Source organism: Bombina bombina, chromosome 4, assembly GCF_027579735.1.
Source record: "Bombina bombina isolate aBomBom1 chromosome 4, aBomBom1.pri, whole genome shotgun sequence".
Taxonomy (NCBI): domain Eukaryota; kingdom Metazoa; phylum Chordata; class Amphibia; order Anura; family Bombinatoridae; genus Bombina; species Bombina bombina.
The window spans coordinates 1,112,837,492-1,112,865,076 of record NC_069502.1 but is presented as its reverse complement, the minus strand read 5'-3'; the positions used below and the strand labels follow the sequence as shown (position 1 = coordinate 1,112,865,076).

At 40.5% G+C, this 27,585-nt stretch overlaps 1 protein-coding gene across 6 annotated transcripts in view; it reads right to left on the bottom strand.

The window, feature by feature from the left end:
• The window catches only part of TRAF5 (TNF receptor associated factor 5), a 319,757-nt gene that overhangs the window by 44,715 nt on the left and 247,457 nt on the right, over nt 1–27,585 (bottom strand). For all 6 annotated transcript variants that reach the window (XM_053712398.1, XM_053712400.1, XM_053712397.1 and 3 more), the window contains 2 exons: nt 19,515–19,679; nt 17,089–17,166 (listed from right to left, as the gene is read on the bottom strand). In XM_053712398.1, coding sequence (XP_053568373.1) covers nt 17,089–17,166; nt 19,515–19,679 — 243 coding nt within the window. The remainder of the gene's footprint in view (nt 1–17,088; nt 17,167–19,514; nt 19,680–27,585) is intronic.

Sequence of the window (27,585 nt, the reverse complement as noted above, 5' to 3'; positions counted from 1 at the left end):
TTTGACGAAAATCTTTAGTAGCCTGTAAGTAAAACTTCAAGGCACGGACTACGTCCAGATTATGCAAAAGACGTTCCTTCTTTGAAGAAGGATTAGGACACAATGATGGAACAACAATCTCTTGATTAATATTCCTGTTAGAAACCACCTTAGGTAAAAACCCAGGTTTGGTACGCAGAACTACCTTGTCTGAATGAAAGATCAGATAAGGAGAATCACATTGTAAGGCAGATAACTCAGAGACTCTTCGAACCGAGGAAATAGCCATCAAAAACAGAACTTTCCAAGATAAAAGTTTAATATCAATGGAATGAAGGGGTTCAAACGGAACTCCCTGAAGAACTTTAAGAACCAAGTTTAAGCTCCACGGGGGAGCAACAGTTTTAAACACAGGCTTAATCCTAACCAAAGCCTGACAAAATGCCTGGACGTCTGGAACCTCTGCCAGACGCTTGTGCAAAAGAATAGACAGAGCAGAGATCTGTCCCTTTAAAGAACTAGCTGATAAGCCTTTGTCCAAACCCTCTTGGAGAAAGGACAATATCCTAGGAATCCTAACCTTACTCCATGAGTAACTCTTGGATTCACACCAATAAAGATATTTACGCCATATCTTATGGTAGATTTTCCTGGTGACAGGCTTTCGTGCCTGTATTAAGATATCAATGACTGACTCGGAGAAGCCACGCCTTGATAGAATCAAGCGTTCAATCTCCATGCCGTCAGTCTCAGAGAAATTAGATTTGGATGATTGAAAGGACCTTGTATTAGAAGGTTCTGCCTCAGAGGCAGAGTCCATGGTGGAAGAGATGACATGTCCACTAGGTCTGCATACCAGGTCCTGCGTGGCCACGCAGGCGCTATCAGAATCACTGATGCTCTCTCCTGTTTGATTTTGGCAATCAGTCGAGGGAGCAGAGGAAACGGTGGAAACACATAAGCCAGGTTGAAGAACCAAGGAGCTGCTAGAGCATCTATCAGCGTCGCTCCCGGGTCCCTGGACCTGGATCCGTAACAAGGAAGCTTGGCGTTCTGGTGAGACGCCATGAGATCCAGTTCTGGTTTGCCCCAACGATGGACCAGTTGAGCAAACACCTCCGGATGGAGTTCCCACTCCCCCGGATGAAAATCCGCCTCCCAGTTCTCTACGCCTGGGATGTGGATCGCTGACAGGTGGCAAGAGTGAGACTCTGCCCAGCGAATTATCTTTGAGACTTCTAACATCGCTAGGGAACTCCTGGTTCCCCCTTGATGGTTGATGTAAGCCACAGTCGTGATGTTGTCCGACTGAAATCTGATGAACCTCAGGGTTGCTAACTGAGGCCAAGCTAGAAGAGCATTGAATATTGCTCTTAACTCCAGAATATTTATCGGGAGGAGTTTCTCCTCCTGAGTCCACGATCCCTGAGCCTTCAGGGAGTTCCAGACTGCACCCCAATCTAGAAGGCTGGCATCTGTTGTTACAATCGTCCAATCTGGCCTGCGAAAGGACATACCCTTGGACAGATGGACCCGAGATAGCCACCAGAGAAGAGAATCTCTGGTCTCTTGATCCAGATTTAGTAGAGGGGACAAATCTGAGTAATCCCCATTCCACTGACTTAGCATGCATAATTGCAGCGGTCTGAGATGCAGGCGCGCAAATGGTACTATGTCCATTGCCGCTACCATTAAGCCGATTACTTCCATGCACTGAGCCACTGACGGGCGTGGAATGGAATGAAGGACACGGCAAGCATTTAGAAGTTTTGATAACCTGGACTCCGTCAGGTAAATTTTCATCTCTACAGAATCTATAAGAGTCCCTAGGAAGGAGACTCTTGTGAGTGGGGATAGAGAACTCTTTTCCACGTTCACTTTCCACCCATGCGACCTCAGAAATGCCAGAACTATCTCTGTATGAGACTTGGCAATTTGAAAGCTTGACGCCTGTATCAGGATGTCGTCTAGATAAGGAGCCACCGCTATGCCTCGCGGTCTTAGAACCGCCAGAAGTGAGCCCAGAATCTTTGTAAAAATTCTCGGGGCTGTGGCCAAGCCGAAGGGAAGAGCTACAAATTGGTAATGCCTGTCTAGAAAGGCAAACCTTAGGAACCGATGATGATCTTTGTGAATCGGTATGTGAAGGTAGGCATCCTTTAAGTCCACTGTGGTCATGTACTGACCCTCTTGGATCATGGGTAGGATGGTCCGAATAGTTTCCATTTTGAATGATGGAACTCTGAGGAATTTGTTTAAGATCTTTAGATCCAAGATTGGTCTGAAGGTTCCCTCTTTCTTGGGAACCACAAACAGATTTGAATAAAACCCCTGTCCTTGTTCCGTCCGCGGAACTGGATGGATCACTCCCATTACTAGGAGATCTTGCACACAGCTTAGGAATGCCTCTTTCTTTATCTGGTTTGCTGATAACCTTGAAAGATGAAATCTCCCTTGTGGAGGAGAAGCTTTGAAGTCCAGTAGATATCCCTGAGATATGATCTCCAACGCCCAGGGATCCTGAACATCTCTTGCCCACACCTGGGCGAAGAGAGAAAGTCTGCCCCCCACTAGATCCGTTTCCGGATAGGGGGCCGTTCCTTCATGCTGTCTTGGGGGCAGCAGCAGGCTTTCTGGCCTGCTTGCCCTTGTTCCAGGACTGGTTAGGTTTCCAGGCCTGTCTGGAATGAGCAACAGTTCCCTCTTGTTTTGAAGCGGAGGAAGTTGATGCTGCTCCTGCCTTGAAATTTTGAAAGGCACGAAAATTAGACTGTTTGGCCTTTGATTTGGCCCTGTACTGAGGAAGGGTATGACCCTTGCCTCCAGTAATGTCAGCAATAATTTCCTTCAAGCCAGGCCCGAATAAGGTCTGCCCCTTGAAAGGAATGTTGAGTAATTTAGACTTTGAAGTCACGTCAGCTGACCAGGATTTAAGCCATAGTGCCCTACGTGCCTGGATGGCGAATCCGGAATTCTTAGCCGTTAGTTTAGTCAAATGAACAATGGCATCAGAAACAAATGAGTTAGCTAGCTTAAGCGTTCTAAGCTTGTCAATAATTTCATTCAATGGAGCTGTATGGATGGCCTCTTCCAGGGCCTCAAACCAGAATGCCGCCGCAGCAGTGACAGGCGCAATGCATGCAAGGGGCTTTAAAATTAAACCTTGTTGAATAAACATTTTCTTAAGGTAACCTTCCAATTTTTTATCCATTGGATCTGAAAAAGCACAACTGTCCTCAACCGGGATAGTGGTACGCTTTTCTAAAGTAGAAACTGCTCCCTTCACCTTAGGGACCGTCTGCCATAAGTCCCGTGTAGTGGCGTCTATTGGAAACATTTTTCTAAATATAGGAGGTGGGGAAAAGGGCATACCGGGTCTATCCCACTCCTTGCTAATAATTTCTGTAAGCCTTTTAGGTATAAGAAAAACGTCAGTACACACCGGCACCGCATAGTATCTATCCAGCCTACACAATTTCTCTGGAATTGCAACTGTGTTACAGTCATTCCGAGCAGCTAATACCTCCCCAAGCAATACACGGAGGTTCTCAAGCTTAAATTTAAAATTAGAAATCTCTGAATCAGGTTTCCCCGAGTCAGAGATGTCACCCACAGACTGAAGCTCTCCGTCCTCATGTTCTGCATACTGTGACGCAGTATCAGACATGGCTCTTACAGCATTTGCATGCTCTGTATCTCTCCTAACCCCAGAGCTATCGCGCTTGCCTCTTAATTCAGGCAATCTAGATAATACCTCTGACAGGGTATTATTCATGATTGCAGCCATGTCCTGCAAGGTAATCGCTATGGGCGTCCCTGATGTAATTGGCGCCATACTAGCGTGCGTCCCCTGAGCGGGAGGCGAAGGGTCTGACACGTGGGGAGAGTTAGTCGGCATAACTTCCCCCTCCACAGAACCCTCTGGTGATAATTCTTTTATAAATAAAGACTGATCTTTACTGTTTAAGGTGAAATCAATACATTTAGTACACATTCTCCTATGGGGCTCCACCATGGCTTTCAAACATAATGAACAAGTAGGTTCCTCTGTGTCAGACATGTTTAAACAGACTAGCAATGAGACTAGCAAGCTTGGAAAACACTTTAAAACAAGTTTACAAGCAATATAAAAAAACGTTACTGCGCCTTTAAGAAACACAAATTTTGTCCAAATTTGAAATAACAGTGAAAAAAGGCAGTTACACTAACAAAATTTTTACAGTGTATGAAGTATTGGGGATTATATAAAGTGAAACCCAATTGGAGAGGGGGAGATTTAGAAGCATCTATTCTAAAAAAAGAAGCAGAATTCATATACAACTTCAACACGATTCACCCCCACGGTTTTAATTCAGAAATGGATATATCTCCTTTTCTAGGCACACAGTAATCACTATCTTTAATAAATTTGTATAACTAGTTTTAGTCACTAAAAAATGTATTATCCTAGAGATTTTTTCAAAAAAAAAAAAAAAAAAGAAAAAAAAGAAGGGATAATTAATTCATTTACACAAACATATCACCACCTTATTTGTTTCCCCCCCTCTCCCCTTTGTAATAGTATCTATATAATGGAGCCACTAAAATAAAGGGATAATTTTTTCTCTTGCACAAACATATCACCACATTATTTGTTTTTCTCCCCTTTCACTTTTGTAATAGTACCTATATCATGGAGCCACTTGAAAATTCTTCACCTAAGACACTTGGAAAAATAATATATTTATATAAAAAATTAATTGGGATTATTATTTTAAAATAAATGGATTTCTAAACTAATTTATTCTAAAGATTTGTCAAAAGTTTAAAATGTTAATTGGTGTAATAGAAAATGAATGTGAAAATTAAATAAACTGTTAAAATATAAATGGTTGAACCCCTTGGCATATGTGAAGTAATGGAGAAAGGCTGTTAGGAATAATGAAAAAAGAAATCGGTTAACCACTCTGATATGACCTGAATAAAAAATAAAAAGTTAGAAAACAAAATAGGATATTTGAACAAAAGGACTCTAGGACCCAGTGGAAAAGAGAAACAGAAACAGTGAATGGACCAATGGAAATCAAGTCAGTGCTATATAAAGGTGTAAGGTGTGATCACACTTTATCTTGATAAAGCCAGGGTTGCTGGCGAAACATGTTGATATCTGTGTGAACACCAAGAAAGAAAAAGCCTGTTTTTTTCCTGCGTACAGAAGTACTTAAGTGCAGGAGATTGAGGAACTACAAACACAAAAGCTAACTTGCGCAAGTTACAGAAACAAAAGGATTGTCTACAGTTTGGTGCTGTAATCAGAGCACTTCTACAAAGACCAGTGACAAGGTAACACAAAGAAAATTACCTACCGGAACCCCTTGTCTGAGAGTCAAACTGAGGACACATAGGAACCGCTGGGAAGCCGTGAGTAGTAACAGCTCACAAGAGAGGGTAAGAAAATCACCCCTAAACACTGTTTGGAACATTCCTTTTCTACAAATTAAGCTCACTGAGGATACAAAGAGGTAACTGTGAAACCGTAATATATCACAACATAAATATAAGGATAAAGAACACAGCCCTCACTAATTTATCTCCAATTACTTACAAATGCTTTGATGAACTTTTTAGATACACAAAATTACAACCAATATAAGTAAACAGCCATTGTGGGGACACCATTTATAATCTTGCATTTAAATTGTTTTAACTAATTGTTAGTTTTTGCTACATATTTGTAATTTTAAAGTTGATGAAATATAGATATAAAATATCAAATAGAGACAAATATTATTAATTGTGTTGAAATAAAAGAATACATTCTATCTAAAATCTTTGAACAAAGGATACAAAAGAGCAGATAAATCCTTTTATTTGTGTATGAAACAAATGTATATCTGAATTTTAGAAATTTTATGAATTGATCGATATAGTGTTGCAACACTTAGGGATTGTGATTTATTTTATCTTGGTATTATCATGTTTTTATTTTGAAAATAAATTGTAGAAGAATTTTTCACTTATTCTGTCCAAGGTCCAGTTTTTTCTACATATTTAGCTAACGACCTCCATACACACCTTTATCCCTTTTGCAGATTAAGCGCCTAATCTCCATAACTTTTTCACTGTATGTAATAAGTTAGCAGAGCATTGCACCCACTTGCAAATGGATGATTAACCCCTTAATACCAAAAACGGAATAACAAATGACAAAAACTTTTTTCAAACAGTCACAACAACTGCCACAGCTCTACTGTGGCTTTTTACCTCCCTCAATACGACTTTTGAACCCTTCAGAGAAGTCCTGGATCATGCAGGAAGAAGCTGGATGTCTGTGTCTGTATTTTGTGCTGCGCAAAAAAGCGCTAAAATAGGCCCCTCCCACTCATATTACAACAGTGGAAAGCCTCAGGGAACTGTTTCTAGGCAAAATTCAAGCCAGCCATGTGGAAAAAACTAGGCCCCAATAAGTTTTATCACCAATCATATATAAAAAACGATTAAACATGCCAGCAAACGTTTTAAAATACACTTTAATAAGAGTATGTATCTCTATTAATAAGCCTGATACCAGTCGCTATCACTGCATTTAAGGCTTTACTTACATTACTTCGGTATCAGCAGCATTTTCTAGCAAATTCCATCCCTAGAAAAATATTTTAACTGCACATACCTTATTGCAGGAAAACCTGCACGCCATTCCCCCTCTGAAGTTACCTCACTCCTCAGAATATGTGAGAACAGCAAAGGATCTTAGTTACTTCTGCTAAGATCATAGAAAACGCAGGCAGATTCTTCTTCTAAATACTGCCTGAGATAAACAGTACACTCCGGTACCATTTAAAAATAACAAACTTTTGATTGAAGAAATAAACTAAGTATAAAACACCACAGTCCTCTTACGACCTCCATCTTTGTTGAGAGTTGCAAGAGAATGACTGGATATGGCAGTGAGGGGAGGAGCTATATAGCAGCTCTGCTGTGGGTGATCCTCTTGCAACTTCCTGTTCGGAAGGAGAATATCCCACAAGTAATGGATGATCCGTGGACTGGATACACTTTACAAGAGAAAACAGAATTTATGCTTACCTGATAAATTTCTTTCTCTTGTGATATATCGAGTCCACGGATTCATCCATACTTGTGGGATATTCTCCATCCCTACAGGAAGTGGCAAAGAGAGCACCCACAGCAGAGCTGTCTATATAGCTCCTCCCTTAGCTCCGCCCCCCAGTCATTCGACCGAAGGCTAGGAAGAAAAAGGAGAAACTATAGGGTGCAGTGGTGACTGAAGTTTTTTAATTAAAAATATACTACCCGTCTTAAACAGACGAATCGGTCGAATGACTGGGGGGCGGAGCTAAGGGAGGAGCTATATAGACAGCTCTGCTGTGGGTGCTCTCTTTGCCACTTCCTGTAGGGATGGAGAATATCCCACAAGTATGGATGAATCCGTGGACTCGATACATCACAAGAGAAAGAAATTTATCAGGTAAGCATAAATTCTGTTTTCTCTTGTAAGATGTATCGAGTCCACGGATACATCCATACTTGTGGGATACCAATACCAAAGCTTTAGGACACGGATGAAGGGAGGGACAAGACAGGTACCCTAAATGGAAGGCACCACTGCTTGTAAAACCTTTCTCCCAAAAATAGCCTCCGAAGAAGCAAAAGTATAGAATTTGGAAAATTTGGAAAAAATATGAAGCGAAGACCAAGTCGCCGCCTTACAAATCTGTTCAACAGAAGCCTAATTTTTAAAAGCCCATGTGGAAGCCACTGCTCTAGTAGAATGAGCAGTAATTCTTTCAGGAGGCTGCTGGCCAGCAGTCTCATAAGCCAAACGGATGATGCTTTTCAGCCAAAAGGAAAGAGAGGTAGCCGTAGCCTTTTGACCTCTCCCTTTACCAGAATAAACAACAAACAATAAAGATGTTTGACGGAAATCTTTAGTTGCTTGTAAGTAGAACTTTAAAGCACGAACCACATCAAGATTGTGCAACAGACGTTCCTTCTTTGAAGAAGGATTAGGACACAGTGAAGGAACAACAATCTCCTGATTGATATTCCTATTAGAAACAACCTTAGGAAGAAACCCAGGTTTGGTACGCAAAACCACCTTATCTGCATGGAAAACTAGGTAAGGTGAGTCACACTGTAAAGCAGATAACTCAGAAACTCTTTGAGCCGAAGAGATAGCTACTAAAAACAAAACTTTCCAAGATAGAAGCTTAATATCTATGGAATGCATAGGTTCAAACGGAACCCCTTGAAGAACATTAAGAACCAAATTTAGGCTCCATGGTGGAGCAACAGGTTTAAATACAGGCTTGATCCTGACCAAGGCCTGACTAAACGCTTGAACGTCTGGGACATCTGCCAGACGTTTGTGTAAAAGAATAGACAAAGCAGATATTTGTCCTTTTAAGGAACTAACTGATAATCCCTTCTCCAATCCTTCTTGGAGAAAGGACAAAATTCTAGGAATCCTAATCTTACTCCATGAGTAACCCTTGGATTCACACCAAATCACGCCAAATTCTAGGATTCACGCCAAATCTTATGATAGATTTTCCTGGTGACAGGCTTTCTAGCCTGAATCAGGGTATCAATGACCGACTCAGAGAAACCACGCTTTGATAGAATCAGGCGTTCAATCTCCAAGCAGTCAGACGCAGAGAAATTAGATTTGGATGCTTGAATGGACCTTGGATTAGAAGGTCCTGCCTCATTGGCAGAGTCCACGATGGAACAGATGACATGTCCACCAGGTCTGCATACCAAGCCCTGCGTGGCCACGCAGGCGCTATCAGAATCACAGAAGCTCTCTCCTGCTTGATTCTGGCAACCAGACGTGGGAGGAGAGGAAACGGTGGAAATACATAAGCCAGATTGATGGACCAGGGCACTGCTAGAGCATCTATCAGTACCGCCTGGGGATCCCGGGACCTGGACCCATAACAAGGAAGTTTGGCGTTCTGTCGGGACGCCATCAGATCCAATTCTGGTGTGCCCCATAGCTGAATCAGCTGGGCAAATACCTCCGGATGGAGCTCCCACTCCCCCGGATGAAAAGTCTGACGACTTAGGAAATCCGCCTCCCAGTTCTCTACCCCTGGGATATGGATTGCTGAGAGATGGCAAGAGTGATCCTCCGCCCATCGGATTATTTTGGTTACCTCCATCATCGCTAGAGAACTCTGTGTTCCTCCTTGATGATTGATATAGGCTACAGTCGTGATGTTGTCCGACTGAAACCTGATGAATTTGGCCGCAGCTAGCTGAGGCCATGCCTGAAGTGCATTGAATATCGCTCTCAGTTCTAGAATATTTATCAGGAGGAGAGATTCCTCCCGAGACCATAAGCCCTGTGCTTTCAGGGATTTCCAGACTGCACCCCAGCCTAGCAGGCTGGCATCTGTAGTTACCATGAGCCACTCTGGCCTGCGGAAACACATTCCCTGAGACAGGTGGTCCTGAGACAACCACCAGAGAAGAGAATCTCTGGTCTCTTGGTCCAGATGCAGTTGAGGAGATAAATCTGCATAATCCCCATTCCACTGTTTGAGCATGCATAGTTGCAGTGGTCTGAGGTGTAGACGGGCATAAGGAACTATGTCCATTGCCGCTACCATGAGTCCGATTACCTCCATACACTGAGCCACTGATTTCCGAGGAATGGAATGAAGAGCTCGGCAAGTGATTAAAAGTTTTGATTTTCTGACCTCCGTCAGAAATATTTTAATTTCTACCGAGTCTATCAGAGTCCCTAGGAAGGAAACTCTTGTGAGAGGGTCCTCATCTTATTTGTTTTATCCTGAGGGAGGGCATGGCCTTTCCCTCCAGTGATGTCTGAAATAATTTCTTTCAGTGTAGGCCCGAATAGGGACTTTCCTTTGAAAGAGATGTTCAACAACTTAGATTTTGATGCCACATCAGCAGACCAGGACTTAAGCCATAACGCCCTGCATGCTAAAATGGCAAAACCTGAATTCTTAGCCGCTAATTTAGCCATTTGGAAAGCGGCATCTGTAATGAAAGAATTAGCCAACTTAAGGGCCTTAATTCCATCCATAATATCCTCTAATGGAGTCTCCATCTGAAGAGCCTCTTCTAGAGCCTCGAACCAGAAAGCAGCTGCAGTAGTTACAGGAACAATGCATGCAATAGGTTGGAGAAGAAAACCTTGATGAACAAAAATTTTCTTTAGGAGACCCTCTAATTGTTTATCCATAGGATCTTTGAAAGCACAACTGTCTTCGATAGGTATAGTTTTACGCTTAGTAAGAGTAGAAATAGCTCCCTCCACCTTAGGAACAGTCTGCCACCAGTCCTGTATGGTGTCAGATATGGGAAACATTTTCTTAAAAACAGGAGGGGGAGCGAACAGAATACCTGGTCTATCCCACTCCTTAGTAACAATTGTCACAATCCTTTTAGGGACTGGAAAAACTTCAGTATAAACAGGAACCTCTAAGTATCTGTCCATTTTACACAATTTATCTGGGACCACTATAGGGTCACAATCGTCTAGATGTAGTCTAGATAAGGCGCCACTGCTATGCCCCGTGGTTGTAGAACCGCCAGAAGGGACCCTAGCACCCTTGTGAAAATTCTGTGAATAGGGATGTGTAGATACGCATCCTTTAAGTCCACGGTGGTCATATATTGACCCTCCTGGATCAGAGGTAGAATAGACCGAATAGTCTCCATCTTGAATGATGGAACTTTGAGGAACTTGTTTAGAATGTTGAGATCCAAGATTGTTCTGAAAGTTCCCTCTTTTTTGGAAACCACAAACAGGTTTGAGTAAAAACCTAGCCCCTGTTCCTCTTTTGGGACTGGGCGGATCACCCCATGGTATGTAGGTCTTCTACACAGCGTAAGAACGCCTATCTCTTTGTCTGTTTACAGACAATCGAGAAATGTGAAAAGTCCCCCTTGGAAGAGAGCCTTTGAATTCCAGAAAATATCCCTGGGACACAATTTCTAAAACCCAGGGATCGTGAACATCTCTTGCCCAAGCCTGAGCGAAGAGAGAGAGTCTGCCCCCTACTAGCTCCGGTCCTGGATCGGGGGCTACCCCTTCATGCTGTCTTAGAGGCAGCTGCAGGCTTCTTGGCCTGTTTACCCTTGTTCCAAGCCTGGTTAGGTCTCCAGACTGACCTGGATTGGGCAAAATTCCCCTCTTGCTTTGCAGCAGAGGAAGCTGAAGCGGGACCACTCTTGAAATTCCAAAAGGAACGAAAATTATTTTGTTTGGTCCTCATCTTATTTGATCTATCCTGAGGGAGGGCATGACCTTTCCCTCCAGTGATGTCTGAAATAATCTCTTTCAGTTCAGGCCCGAATAGGGTCTTTCCTTTGAAAGGGATGTTCAAAAGTTTAGTTTTAGATGACACATCAGCAGACCAGGATTTAAGCCATAACGCTCTGCGTGCTAAAATGGCAAAACCTGAATTCTTTGCCGCTAATTTAGCCAGTTGAAAAGTGGCATCTATAATAAAAGAATTAGCCAATTTAAGGGCCTTAATTCTGTCCAAAATTTCCTCTAATGTAGTCTCCATCTGAAGAGCCTCTTCTAGAGCCTCAAACCAGAAAGCAGCTGCAGTAGTTGCAGGAACAATGCACGCAATAGGTTGAAGAAGAAAACCTTGATGAACAAAAATTTTCTTTAGGAGACCCTCTAATTTTTTATCCACAGGATCTTTGAAAGCACAACTGACTTCAATAGGTATAGTTGTACGCTTAGACAGAGTAGAAATAGCTCCTTAGGAACTGTCTGCCACGAGTCCCGCATGGTGTCAGATATGGGAAACATTTTCTTAAAAACAGGAGGGGGAGCGAACGGAATACCTGGTCTATCCCACTCCTTAGTAACAATAGTCACAATCCTCTTAGGGACTGGAAAAACTTCAGTATAAACAGGAACCTCTAAGTATCTGTCCATTTTACACAATTTCTCTGGGACCACTATAGGGTCACAATCGTCTAGAGTAGCTAATACCTCCTTGAGCAATGAGCGGAGGTGTTCAAGCTTAAATTTAAAGGCCGTCATATCAGAATCCGTCTGAGGGAGCGTCTTTCCTGAATCAGAAATCTCTCCCTCAGATAACAAATCCCTTACCCCTACTTCAGAATATTGTGAGGGTATATCGGATACGGCTACTAAAGCGTCAGATGGCTCAGCATTTGTTCTTAACCCAGAGCTGTCACGCTTTCCTTGTAAACCAGGCAGTTTAGAGAAAACCTCTGTGAGGGTTTTATTCATAACTATGGCCATGTCTTGTAAAGTAAATGAATTCGACACATTAGAGGTACTTGGCGTCACTTGTGCGGGCGTTACTGGTTGTGACACTTGGGGAGAGCTAGATGCTAAACCCTCATTTCCTTCTAACTGAGAATCATCTATTGCAATATTTTTAAGTGCTAAAATATGCTCTTTATAATTTATAGACATATTAGTGCAAGTGGGACACATTCTAAGAGGGGGCTCCACAATGGCTTCTAAACACATAGAACAAGGATTTTCCTTGGTGTCAGACATGTTAAACAGGCTAGTAATGAAACAAACAAGCTTGGAAAACACTTTAATCAAAGAAAATAACACTTTAAACAAAAACGGTACTGTGCCTTTAAGAGAAAAAAAGCTGCACAAACTCTGCAAAACAGTGTAAAAAAGCAGTAAACAAAACAAAATTTTTACAGTAGCATCATAAAGCCTTAGTAACTTTGCACCACTATGCAAATAAACAATTAACCCCTTAATGTAAAACTGGATTGAAAAAAACTTCAAAACCGGTAAAATAACGTTCAGCACCTTGACACAGCTCTGCTGTGGTGCCTACCTGCCCTTTAGGAACTATTTGTGGGCGAAAAAACCTCTTTACAGCCCTCAAATACAGCAGGAATCTCTGGAGAAGTAGCTGGATGCTTCTGAGGTAAATAAACTGTGCAACTGAAAATAGGCCCCTCCCACCTCACTCGATGTTATGGGGCCTAAAAGAAACACCACAGAGTGTTTCTTAAACTAATAACCCTTAAACAAGCCACAAAGACCCCTTAAAGTCCCTCAAAAAATGTTATATTTTTAATTAAACCAAAACGTTTTTTCCTATTAGTGTCACCAGTAACTATGAGCCCTTTATGCAAGCTTGGATTCCTCTTTTACTGAATACAGCTTACCTTCCCCTCATGGGGATATTGCCAGCCTTTTCTAGAAATAACACAGTCTGTCTAGAAAAAAATAGACTGAACATACCTTAATGCAGTCTAGCCTGCAAACTGTTCTCCCAACTGAAGTTTTCCTGTACTCTTCAGCCCTTGTGAGAACAGCAGTGGATCTTAGTTACAAAATGCTAAGATCATGATCCTCCTTGCAGAAATCTTCATCCCTTTTCTTCCAGAGAGTAAATAGTACACACCGGTACCATTTAAAATAAAAACTAACATTTTTGTCACCACACTCACTTTACCCTTCCTAGCAGTTAAGCAGGCAAAGAGAATGACTGGGGGCGGAGCTAAGGGAGGAGCTATATAGGCAGCTCTTCTGTGGGTGCTCTCTTTGCCACTTCCTGTAGGGAAGGAGAATATCCCACAAGTATGGATGAATCCGTGGACTCGATACATCTTACAAGAGAAAATAAAACAAATTAGATAATAGAAGTAAATTTAAATGTTGTTTAAAATTGTATTCTCTAACTGAATCATGAAAGAAAAATTAGCAACCAGACAGGGGACACCAAGACTGCAGGAAGATGATGATTTCAAACTGAATAAGACAAAATATAAAGCAAAACCAGTCTTTTTTTCCCCATTTTTATCGCATTTTACTCAATGTTATACACAAGAGTAAAGAATACAAAAAACAAAGTAAATTTCAATAAAGATTACACAAAGTCTGTTACTTCTGATGATTATTATTATTATCAGTTATTATCAGTTATTTGTAGAGCTCCAACAGATTCCGTAGCGCTAATTAATACTCCATTGAGCTTCAATTATATTTTTACTTGTAAAGGGCCAGATTACGAGTGGAGCAGTATTTCTCGCTCTTGCGCTAACTCCACTAGCAGTAAGTCTTTAGCACACGTTGGGTAGCGTTTTTATTACAAGTTGAAATTAAAATGTGCGCACATAAAAAGCCGAAGTTAGCATATTGCGTACGCTTTAGCTAATTCCCCCACATAACTCAATGGAGTAAAAAAAGTGGAAAAAAAACTAAACCCATACACATGTGCAAACCAAAATTTCTAACCCAAGATGAAAATATGAATATTTCACATTCCAAAGTTCTTCTTTACTCACGAAAGAAGAATGAGTGGTATTTGGTAGACTTAAGTCTACCAAAGACCACTAATACTACTTTAGTTAGTACTTAAGTTTACCGAATAGCACTCATACTTCTTTAGCTAGTACTTAAGTCTACCAATGACTACTCATACTACTTTAGTTAGCACTTAGGTCTACCAAATACCACTCATACCAATTAAGTTAGTACTTATGTCTACCAAATACCACTCATACTAATTTAGTTAGTACTTATGTCTACCAAATACCACTCATACTTCTTTAGTTAGTACTTAAGTCTACCAAAGACCATTCATACTTCTTTAGTTAGTACTACTCATACTACTTTAGTGCTTGAATCTACCAAAGACTACTCATACTACTTTAGTTAGTATTTAGCTCTACCGAATACCACTCATACCAATTAAGTTAGTACTTATGTCTACCAAATACCACTCATACTAATTTAGTTAGTACTTAAGTCTACCAAATACCACTCATACTTCATTAGTTAGTACCTAGGTCTACCAAAGACTACTCATACTAATTTAGTTAGTACTTAAAGGGACATTATACACTCATTTTTTCATTGCATAAATGTTGTGTAGATGATCTATTTATATAGCCCATAAAGTTGTTGTTTTTTTAAAAATGTATAGTTTTGCTTATTTTTAAATAACATTGCTCTGATTTTCAGACTCCTAACCAAGCCCCAAAGTTTTAGGAGAATACCGTCAGATACATACTCCAGCTTGCTCCTGTTTGTGTAAAGGGTCTTTTCATATGCAAAAGAAGAGGGAGGGGGGAGGGTCTTATTTCCCACTTGCAGTGGGCTTTACAGCTAGCTTTTCAACAGACCTAAACTGAAAGCTTCTAAGTAAGTTTTTAAGCAGTTTTATAATGGATTTTTATATCAGTATCTGTGCATCTTATTCTTTATAGTAATGTCTATTACATGCAGTTATATGAAAATGGGTGTATACTGTCCCTTTAAGTCTACTCGTACTATTTAGTTAGTACTTAAGTCTACCAAATATAACTTATACTTCATTAGTTAGTACTTAAGTCTACCAAAGACTACTCATACTACTTTAGTTAGTACTTAAGTCTACTAAATACCACTCATACTTCATTAGTTAGTACTTACGTCTACCAAAGACTACTCATACTACTTTAGTTAGTACTTAAGTCTACCAAAGACTACTCATACTACTTTAGTTAGTACTTAAGTCTACTAAATACCACTCATACTTCATTAGTTAGTACTTACGTCTACCAAAGACTACTCATACTACTTTAGTTAGTACTTACGTCTACCAAATACCACTCATACTTCATTTGTTAGCACTTACGTCTACCAAAGACTACTCATACTACTTTAGTTAGTACTTAAGTCTACTAAATACCACTCATACTTCATTAGTTAGTACTTACGTCTACCAAAGACTACTCATACTACTTTAGTTAGTACTTACGTCTACCAAATACCACTCATACTTCATTTGTTAGCACTTACGTCTACCAAAGACTACTCATACTACTTTAGTTAGTACTTAAAGGGACATGAGACCCAAATTTTTTCTTTCGTGATTTAGAAAGAGCATGTCATTTTAAACAACTTTCTAATTTACTTCTATTATATAATTTGCTTCATTCTCTTGATATCACTTGCTGGAAAGCATATCTAGATATGCTCAGTAGCTGCTGATTGGTTGCTGCACATAGAGGCCTGGTGTGATTGGCTCACACATGTGCATTGCTATTTCTTCAACAAAGGATATCTAAAGAATTGAGCAAATTAGATAATAGAATTAAATTGGAAAGTTGTTTAAAATTACATGCCCTATCTGAATCATGAAAGTTTAATTTTGACTAGACTGTCCCTTTAAGTCTACCAAATACAACTCATACTTCATTAGTTAGTACTTAGGTCTACCAAAGACCACTTATACTATTTTAATTACTAACTAAAGTAGTATGAGTAGTACTAACTAAAGTAGTATGAGTGGTCTTTGGTAGACCTAAGTACTAACTAAAGTAGTATGAGTAGTACTAACTAAAGTAGTATGAGTGGTCTTTGGTAGACCCAAGTACTAACTAAAGTAGTATGAGTAGTACTAACTAAAGGGACAGTAAAGTCAAAATTAAACTTTCATGATTCAGAAAGAGCAAGCAATTTTAAGAGACTTTCCATGTTGCTTCTGTTATCAAATTTGCGTTGTTCTCTTTGTATCTTTTATTGAAGAGTAGAACTAGGCAGGCTCATAAGAGCTCAGGAGTGTGCACGTGTATTTAGTACTCTATAGCAGCAGTGTTTTGCAATATTGTATAAGAAATCTACAAATAATGTTGCAAAACACTACTGCCATAGAGTACTAAATACACATGCACACTCCTGAGCTCTTATGAGCTTGCCTAGTTTTACTCTTTAATAAAAGATATCAAAAGAACAAAGCAAATTTGATCACAGAAGAAAATTGAAAGTTGTTTAAAATTGTATTCTCTAACTGAATCATGAAAGGTGTTAAGCATTTAAAAGAGACTTAGCAATGTACATTATTTATTTTAGCTGTGCTAGCACTTCAAACTATATATATATATATATATATATATATATATATATATATATATATATATATATATATATATTAAAATAAGAAAACATTACTTTGTAAACTTTTTGTTGTTGTTGATTTCTGACACATATAAATGTGGTTTTATAAGCCTGTATATACCTGTATTCTACATAATATCTAATAACAAATTCTGAAAAAAATACATCTATTTAGTGGTACTTTAGTTACTATCAAATTAACTACTACTGTACTGCCAATAATTTACCTCTTCTCTTGGGCACACAAAGGAGCAGTTATTTGAACACGACACCGGATACAAAGGGCAATACACTCTTATATGACCCTGAAAAAGAAAACCAACAAATTCTACCTTAAATATCATTATAATTACAATTGATCGATACTGTACATGTACCTCAATATTTAAAGCTCAGCACCAGGGCTGTCCTTTTATTTTCTATATTGAATTATCACTAGACTATAGAACATCCAAATTTTGTTCAAAGGTATTCAATATAACAATGACCCATCTCTTACATGATATATATATATATATATATATATATATATATATATATATATATATATATATATATATATATATATTTATATATTAAGGATGCACTGAAATGAAAATTCTGGACCGAAACCGATACCGAAAATTCAGGATGTCCCTGGCCGAAAACCGAAACTGAAATTATTTTTTTCTTTTTTTAACTACGGTGTGTGTGTAGCTGAGAGAGCTTGTAGACGGGAAATCTCCAACAAATGGGTGTGGTCACGTACCGTAGGGCGTGATCTGCAGTGAAACTGGTGGAGCTCTACAAGGGAGAGCGTGGTTATAGCCAGACAACAATAAGAGGTGAAAATGTGTTTTGTTTTTGGGTGTAGTTATCCGTGCGATAGGCGTGGCTGCACCTGATCATCTCTCATCGTATCTCTGCCTAGTTCCTGGTTTGGGTCTCACACTGACCCGTCAGATTATATGTCCGGAGCCCCAAATGGAGTCTGCCTGTCACCTATCACCAGGACCACCGGACTTAGCTACGACCTTACGTGCAAGGTGGTTATAGAAAGTTACTATGCTTTTTTGTATACACTGTCTGGTCTGGTGGGTGCTAATTTGTACCAACTGTGTGTGAGCTTGGGGCTTATGCATATATAGTGTGCACGCATATTTGCCTCAGGCGAATAGAATGTCTACGCACAAGAGGCTGATGTATGAGCACTGTATATAAGGCTTATACATATTCACTGTGTGTGCTTAGGGCTGTGTCTGATAATATCAAGTGTTTATAAACATGTTACTTATCCTCCTTTGAAAACTGTATTCAGAATTTTGGTTTCCTTCTAAAAAAAAAAAAAGGGCACTGCTGGTTTCAAATATCATCATGTCATGGTACTTATGTGTGTGCTCTGTGTACCATGCCAGTTCTGTGCTGCTCACCTTATGCTAAGGATATACATTTAACTCAATAGAACAGGAGAGGGCTGTAGATTTTTAGCCATATTGGTCCTCTTTGGGCCGAAATTGGAATTGCACATTTTCGGCGGCTCAAATTTTGGTCCATCGCTAGTATTATTCTTTATTTAGTTCAGAGTAACAGAATCAGATTTAACCTTTTTTTTTTTTTTTTTTTTTTTTTTACCAATTGTCAAAATAAAGTATAGTCCTAGAAAACTATTATTATATGCAAAACAGTAAGTCAAGTAATGAACTCAAACAGCAGCTCTAGGCTGGCATCAAATTTAAAATATGCTACACAATAATTTTACCGAAAATAAAAGGCCAAAAAAACGAAAAACGAAATACCCAAAAATGCCATTTTCGGCCTATATATATATATATATATATATATATATATTCTTGTTTTTGCCAAAACAGTATCCCCTTTTAATAGGGGCTCTACCCTGGCATAAATATAAACTAATATGAATTTTTCATTATCATTATCAGCCTGGTATAAAAGAAAATAAATATCTGATGTGGTATTATAACATACTATCCACATTACTCTGTCGATTTCTATAGCCACCTGTTTCCTAGTTGCTTAATATTTTTGAAGTTTCTAGAGGTAGCAGTTTAAGAGGCCATACTAGTAGGAAAATATCATGTTCTAATGCGTTAGAGCATGTGATTTTAAGACTATTGAACCTACACTACTGTATGTTAAATCCATGCAGAGGAAGTACTGCTCGGGACTAGCAGAGCAGATATAAGCTACGTTTACGGCCTTTTGAGCCAAAACGCGTCAGCAGACAGTCCTCGGAGTGGAGCTCTCACCACTCACACTGCCACTTGATCATTGTTTGTTTTACTTCCTTTGCTAAGGAGGTTTTAAGAATTCTACAATAAAGTTTTCCTTCATTGACATCTGTGACTACGAGTGCACCTCTTCTTTTGTGCTGTACTAGCAGAGCAGAGCCTTAAAATCAAATGGCCTAACAAATTAGCACATGTAATATTTTTACTATTATGGCCCTTGCAAGACCTGCAACCAATCATATACAAGTTTTGCTACCATCAGCAAGTCACTCTGACCTTAATATATTAATTATGGCAATTTTAGCTACATAAATTACTATTTTGTTTTTCAAAAGGATTAATTCTTGAGTCTTTGTAGATTTATCATTAAAACAACATATAAAGGAAATCGGTTTCTATCTTTCTGAGCACTAACAAAGTGTTACCTTCAGGTTTATTGAAGCCATGTTCTGACTGCAGTATTTACACTTTTCCTCTCTTAATTTACAGTGCGTGTCCAGATGGTCCTTCAAGTCCTTTTGCAGCATTTTGTCATGGCATCCTTCATTGGTACATGCAATTTTTTCAGACAAGCATTTGCCTAGATGATCCTGTGAGCAGACAATTTTTAAACCAATTGTTCTACTTAATTTGTGGGTATCTCTCTAATTTCTTACATAGGACACAATTTATAAACTATAATGAGACGTCTATTTTATAGTTGTGTTCACAATGGCATATTTGATTCAATGTAATTAAAGGGACAGTGTACTCAGAAAAGCTGCAAATAAGAGTTCATTGTATTTAAAGCTGGTGCAAGAACAACCTTTAAAAAAGGCTTGTCTATCTTTCTTATCTCACACTGGGAGGTTAATTTCTTGTGATGTCTCTGCAGTTTCCTACTGGATGTCTACCTCAAGCTCAATCTCTCAAAAAACATAATTTATGTAAGAACTTACCTGATAAATTAATTGATTTCATGGTGGCAAGAGTCCATGAGCTAGCGACGTATGGGATATACATTCCTACCAGGAGGGGACAAAGTTTCCCAAACCTCAAATTCCTATAAATACACCTCCCACCTCACTCATACCTCAGTTTAACATATAGCCAAGTTAGTGAGGTGTAAAAGGAGTAAAAGGTTAAAAAAAGAGGAACAGGATAAAACATAATTTATGCTTACTTGATAAATTTATTTCTCTTGTAGTGTATCCAGTCCACGGATCATCCATTACTTGTGGGATATTCTCCTTCCCAACAGGAAGTTGCAAGAGGATCACCCACAGCAGAGCTGCTATATAGCTCCTCCCCTCACTGCTATATCCAGTCATTCGACCGAAACAAGACGATAAAGGAGAAACCATAGGGTGCAGTGGTGACTGTAGTTTAATTAAAATTTAAACCTGCCTTAAAAGGACAGGGCGGGCCGTGGACTGGATACCCTACAAGAGAAATAAATTTATCAGGTAAGCATAAATTATGTTTTCTCTTGTTAAGTGTATCCATTCCACGGATCATCCATTACTTGTGGGATACCAAAGCTAAAGTACACGGATGATGGGAGGGACAAGGCAGGAACTTAAACGGAAGGAATTACTGCCTGTAGAACCTTTCTCCCATAAACAGCCTCCGAAGAAGCAAAAGTGTCAAATTTGTAAAATTTTGAAAAGGTGTGAAGCGAAGACCAAGTCGCAGCCTTGCAAATCTGTTCAACAGAGGCCTCATTTTTAAAGGCCCAGGTGGAAGCCACAGCTCTAGTAGAATGAGCTGTAATCCTTTCAGGGGGCTGCTGTCCAGCAGTCTCATAGGCTAAGCGTATTATGCTCCGAAGCCAAAAGGAGAGAGAGGTTGCTGAAGCTTTTTGACCTCTCCTCTGTCCAGAGTAAACGACAAACAGGGCAGATGTTTGACGAAAATCTTTAGTAGCCTGTAAGTAAAACTTCAAGGCACGGACTACGTCCAGATTATGCAAAAGACGTTCCTTCTTTGAAGAAGGATTAGGACACAATGATGGAACAACAATCTCTTGATTAATATTCCTGTTAGAAACCACCTTAGGTAAAAACCCAGGTTTGGTACGCAGAACTACCTTGTCTGAATGAAAGATCAGATAAGGAGAATCACAATGTAAGCAGATAACTCAGAGACTCTTCGAGCCGAGGAAATAGCCATCAAAAACAGAACTTTCCAAGATAAAAGTTTAATATCAATGGAATGAAGGGGTTCAAACGGAACTCCCTGAAGAACTTTAAGAACCAAGTTTAAGCTCCACGGGGGAGCAACAGTTTTAAACACAGGCTTAATCCTAACCAAAGCCTGACAAAATGCCTGGACGTCTGGAACTTCTGCCAGACGCTTGTGCAAAAGAATAGACAGAGCAGAGATCTGTCCTTTTAAAGAACTAGCTGATAAGCCTTTGTCCAAACCCTCTTGGAGAAAGGACAATATCCTAGGAATCCTAACCTTACTCCATGAGTAATTCTTGGATTCACACCAATAAAGATATTTACGCCATATCTTATGGTAGATTTTCCTGGTGACAGGCTTCCGAGCCTGTATTAAGATATCAATGACTGACTCGGAGAAGCCACGCCTTGATAGAATCAAGCATTCAATCTCCATGCAGTCAGTCTCAGAGAAATTAGATTTGGATGATTGAAAGGACCTTGTATTAGAAGGTCCTGCCTCAGAGGCAGAGTCCATGGTGGAAGAGATGACATGTCCACTAGGTCTGCATACCAGGTCCTGCGTGGCCACGCAGGAGCTATCAGAAACACAGATGCTCTCTCCTGTTTGATTTTGGCAATCAGTCGAGGGAGCAGAGGAAACGGTGGAAACACATAGGCCAGGTTGAAGAACCAAGGAGCTGCTAGAGCATCTATCAGCGTTGCTCCTGGGTCCCTGGACCTGGATCCGTAACAAGAAAGCTTGGCGTTCTGGCGAGACGCCATGAGATCCAGTTCTGGTTTGCCCCAACGATGGACCAGTTGAGCAAACACCTCCGGATGGAGTTCCCACTCCCCCGGATGAAAAGTCTGACGACTTAGAAAATCCGCCTCCCAGTTCTCTACGCCTGGGATGTGGATCGCTGACAGGTGGCAAGAGTGAGACTCTGCCCAGCGAATTATCTTTGAGACTTCTAACATCGCTAGGGAACTCCTGGTTCCCCCTTGATGGTTGATGTAAGCCACAGTCGTGATGTTGTCCGACTGAAATCTGATGAACCTCAGTGTTGCTAACTGAGGCCAAGCTAGAAGAGCATTGAATATTGCTCTTAACTCCAGAATATTTATTGGGAGGAGTTTCTCCTCCTGAGTCCACGATCTCTGAGCCTTCAGGGAGTTCCAGACTGCGCCCCAACCTAGAAGGCTGGCATCTGTTGTTACAATCGTCCAATCTGGCCTGCGAAAGGTCATACCCTTGGACAGATGGACCCGAGAAAGCCACCAGAGAAGAGAATCTCTGGTCTCTTGATCCAGATTTAGTAGAGGGGACAAATCTGAGTAATCCCCATTCCACTGACTTAGCATGCATAATTGCAGCGGTCTGAGATGCAGGCGCGCAAATGGCACTATGTCCATTGCCGCTACCATTAAGCCGATTACTTCCATGCACTGAGCCACTGAGGGGCGTGGAATGGAATGAAGGACACGGCAAGCATTTAGAAGTTTTGATAACCTGGACTCCGTCAGGTAAATTTTCATCTCTACAGAATCTATAAGAGTCCCTAGGAAGGAGACTCTTGTGAGTGGTGATAGAGAACTCTTTTCCACGTTCACTTTCCACCCATGCGACCTCAGAAATCTCTGTATGAGACTTGGCAATTTGAAAGCTTGACGCCTGTATCAGGATGTCGTCTAGATACGGAGCCACCGCTATGCCTCGCGGTCTTAGAACCGCCAGAAGTGAGCCCAGAACCTTTGTAAAAATTCTCGGGGCAGTGGCCAACCCGAAGGGAAGAGCTACAAATTGGTAATGCCTGTCTAGAAAGGCAAACCTTAGGTACCGATGATGATCTTTGTGAATCGGTATGTGAAGGTAGGCATCCTTTAAGTCCACTGTGGTCATGTACTGACCCTCTTGGATCATGGGTAGGATGGTCCGAATAGTTTCCATTTTGAATGATGGAACTCTGAGGAATTTGTTTAAGATCTTTAGATCCAAGATTGGTCTGAAGGTTCCCTCTTTCTTGGGAACCACAAACAGATTTGAATAAAATCCCTGTCCTTGTTCCAGGACTGGTTAGGTTTCCAGGCCTGTCTGGAATGAGCAACAGTTCCCTCTTGTTTTGAAGAGGAGGAAGTTGATGCAGCTCCTGCCTTGAAATTTCGAAAGGCACGAAAATTAGACTGTTTGGCCTTTGATTTGGCCCTGTCCTGAGGAAGGGTATGACCCTTGCCTCCAGTAATGTCAGCAATAATTTCCTTCAAGCCAGGCCCGAATAAGGTCTGCCCCTTGAAAGGAATGTTGAGTAATTTAGACTTTCAAGTCACGTCAGCTGACCAGGATTTAAGCCATAGCGCCCTACGCGCCTGGATGGCGAATCCGGAATTCTTAGCCGTTAGTTTAGTCAAATGAACAATGGCATCAGAAACAAATGAGTTAGCTAGCTTAAGCGTTCTAAGCTTGTCAATAATTTCATTCAATGGAGCTGTCTGGATGGCCTCTTCCAGGGCCTCAAACCAGAATGCTGCCGCAGCAGTGACAGGCGCAATGCATGCAAGGGGCTGTAAAATAAAACCTTGTTGAATAAACATTTTCTTAAGGTAACCCTCCAATTTTTTATCCATTGGATCTGAAAAAGCACAACTGTCCTCAACCGGGATAGTGGTACGCTTTGCTAAAGTAGAAACTGCTCCCTCCACCTTAGGGACCGTCTGCCATAAGTCCCGTGTAGTGGCGTCTATTGGAAACATTTTTCTAAATATAGGAGGTGGGGAAAAGGGCACACCGGGTCTATCCCACTCCTTGCTAATAATTTCTGTAAGCCTTTTAGGTATAAGAAAAACGTCAGTACACACCGCATAGTATCTATCCAGCCTACACAATTTCTCTGGAATTGCAACTGTGTTACAGTCATTCAGAGCAGCTAATACCTCCCCAAGCAATACACGGAGGTTCTCAAGCTTAAATTTAAAATTAGAAATCTCTGAATCAGGTTTCCCCGAGTCAGAGATGTCACCCACAGACTGAAGCTCTCCGTCCTCATGTTCTGCATACTGTGACGCAGTATCAGACATGGCTCTTACAGCATTTGCATGCTCTGTATCTCTCCTAACCCCAGAGCTATCGCGCTTGCCTCTTAATTCAGGCAATCTAGATAATACCTCTGACAGGGTATTATTCATGATTGCAGCCATGTCCTGCAAGGTAATCGCTATGGGCGTCCCTGATGTAATTGGCGCCATACTAGCGTGCGTCCCCTGAGCGGGAGGCGAAGGGTCTGACACGTGGGGAGAGTTAGTCGGCATAACTTCCCCCTCGACAGAACCCTCTGGTGATAATTCTTTTATAAATAAAGACTGATCTTTACTGTTTAAGGTGAAATCAATACATTTAGTACACATTCTCCTATGGGGCTCCACCATGGCTTTCAAACATAATGAACAAGCAGGTTCCTCTGTGTCAGACATGTTTAAACAGACTAGCAATGAGACTAGCAAGCTTGGAAAACACTTTAAAGCAAGTTTACAAGCAATATAAAAAAACGTTACTGCGCCTTTAAGAAACACAAATTTTCCCAAATTTTGAAATAACAGTGAAAAAATGCAATTACACTAACGAAATTTTTACAGTGTATGTAATAAGTTAGCAGAGCATTGCACCCACTTGCAAATGGATGATTAACCCCTTAATACCAAAAACGGAATAACAAATGACAAAAACGTTTTTTAAACAGTCACAACTGCCACAGCTCTACTGTGGCTTTTTACCTCCCTCAATACGACTTTTGAAGCCTTTTGAGCCCTTCAGAGAAGTCCTGGATCATGCAGGAAGAAGCTGGATGTCTGTGTCTGTAATTTTTGCTGTGCAAAAAAACGCCAAAATAGGCCCCTCCCACTCATATTACAACAGTGGGAAGCCTCAGGGAACTGTTTCTAGGCAAAATTCAAGCCAGCCATGTGGAAAAAACTAGGCCCCAATAAGTTTTATCACCAAATATATGTAAAAAACGATTAAACATGCCAGCAAACGTTTTAAAATACAATTTTATAAGAGTATGTATCTCTATTAATAAGCCTGATACCAGTCGCTATCACTGCATTTAAGGCTTTACTTACATTACTTCGGTATCAGCAGCATTTTCTAGCAAATTCCATCCCTAGAAAAATATTTTAACTGCACATACCTTATTACAGGAAAACCTGCACGCTATTCCCCCTCTGAAGTTACCTCACTCCTCAGAATATGTGAGAACAGCAAAGAATCTTAGTTACTTCTGCTAAGATCATAGAAAATGCAGGCAGATTCTTCTTCTAAATACTGCCTGAGATAAACAGTACACTCCGGTACCATTTAAAAATAACAAACTTTTGATTGAAGAAATAAACTAAGTATAAAACACCACAGTCCTCTTACAACCTCCATCTTAGTTGAGAGTTGCAAGAGAATGACTGGATATGGCAGTGAGGGGAGGAGCTATATAGCAGCTCTGCTGTGGGTGATCCTCTTGCAACTTCCTGTTGGGAAGGAGAATATCCCACAAGTAATGGATGATCCGTGGACTGGATACACTTAACAAGAGAAATAAAGTGCTTTATATAAAATAAATCATAACCCCCCCAAAAATTGGGTGGGTCTCATGGACTCTTGCCACCATGAAAGAAATGAATTTATCAGGTAAGTTCTTACATAAATTATGTTTTCTTTCATATAGGTGGCAAGAGTCCATGAGCTAGTGACGTATGGGACCTAATACCCAAGATGTGGAAGTCCACGAGTCACTAGAAAGGGATATCATGAAAATCTGGCCTGCTATGGGTACTTGAGGACTGTGGTTGAGAAACATTAACTTATTTCCTCTGCCCAGTCACTACTTTCTGTTGGGGTACCGCAAGGCTCTGTCCTCGGTCCCCTTCTCTTCTAAGACTACACGTCATCATTAGGTTTCATAATAAAGTCTGACGGGTTCCAATATCACCCCCAATCTCTCTATAACTGTCGACAACTCCATCATTACCTCTACCCCGCATGCCCGATGTCTTGGGGTCACATTTGACTCAGATCTTTCTTTCACTCATCACATTCAGTCCTTGGCTAAATCCGGTCATTTCCACCTTAAAAACATCTCTAAAATTAGACATTTCCTTACACAAGACACAACTAAGATTTTAATCCACTCTCATCCTTTCCCGCCTTGACTACTGCAATTCTGTTCTTTCTCGTCTCCGTAGCTGCCGCCTAGCTCCTTTACAATCCATAATGAATGCCTCTGCCAGGCTCATCTTCCTTACACGTCGCTCTTCATCTGCTGCACCTCTCTGCCAATCCCTTTACTGGCTTCCTCTAGCCTTGAGGATTAAACACAAAATTCTGACTCTGACATACAAAGCTCTCATCTGCACTGCTCCCCCCTATATCTCAGACCTTGTCTCTAGATACTCTTCCTCCCGTCCCCTTCGCTCTGCTCACAACCTCCTGCTCTCCTCCTCTCTTGTTACCTCCTCACATTCCTGTTTACAGGACTTCTCCAGACTGGCTCCCATCTTGTGAAAATCTCTGTCTCGCTTCACAAGACTCTCCCCTAGTTTTGAAAGCTTCAAGCACTCCCTAAAGACTCTACTGTTCAGGGATGCATACAACCTACACTACTAACCTTTCTTTATACCAGTTCCTCTCCTCCATTGCAATCCCCTTGAACCCCCTTAGCATGTTTGTAGATCACCTTCTTAAGAGCTGACTATAACAGTGCAACTCCCGGCAGGACCCTTCACCCATTTGATCCTTGTAATCGTTTTTTATATACCACCCATGTTCATAGCACTGCGAAACCTGTTGGCGCTCTACAAATACCTGATGATAATAATAATAATTGTATACCACCTATGTTTATAGCGCTTCAGAATGTGTTGGCGCTCTACAAATAGCCGACAATAATAATAATTTTATTTTGTATTGACTAATGCAACCAACTCCTTAAGCCACTACCTTTCTCTGCACTGCACACTTAGGAATGAATACGATCTTCTCAAACTTATCATTTTAGGTGGCATGAATTTCTGGCTGTCAGTAGTGCCCTTATGCTACTAAAGAGCGTACAAAGCACTGCTTAAAGGGACTGTCTAGTAAAAATTAAACTTTCATGATTCCAATAAGGCGTGCAATTTTAAACACCTTTCCAATTTAATTTTATCATCAAATTTGCTTTGCTCTCTTGGTATTTTTTGCGGAAAGCTAAACCTAGGTAAGCAAATATGCTAATTTCTAAGTTGTTGAACTGACTCTTATTTCAGTGAATTTTGACAGTTTTTCACAGTTAGACACTGCAAGTTCATGTGTGTCTTATAGATAACATTG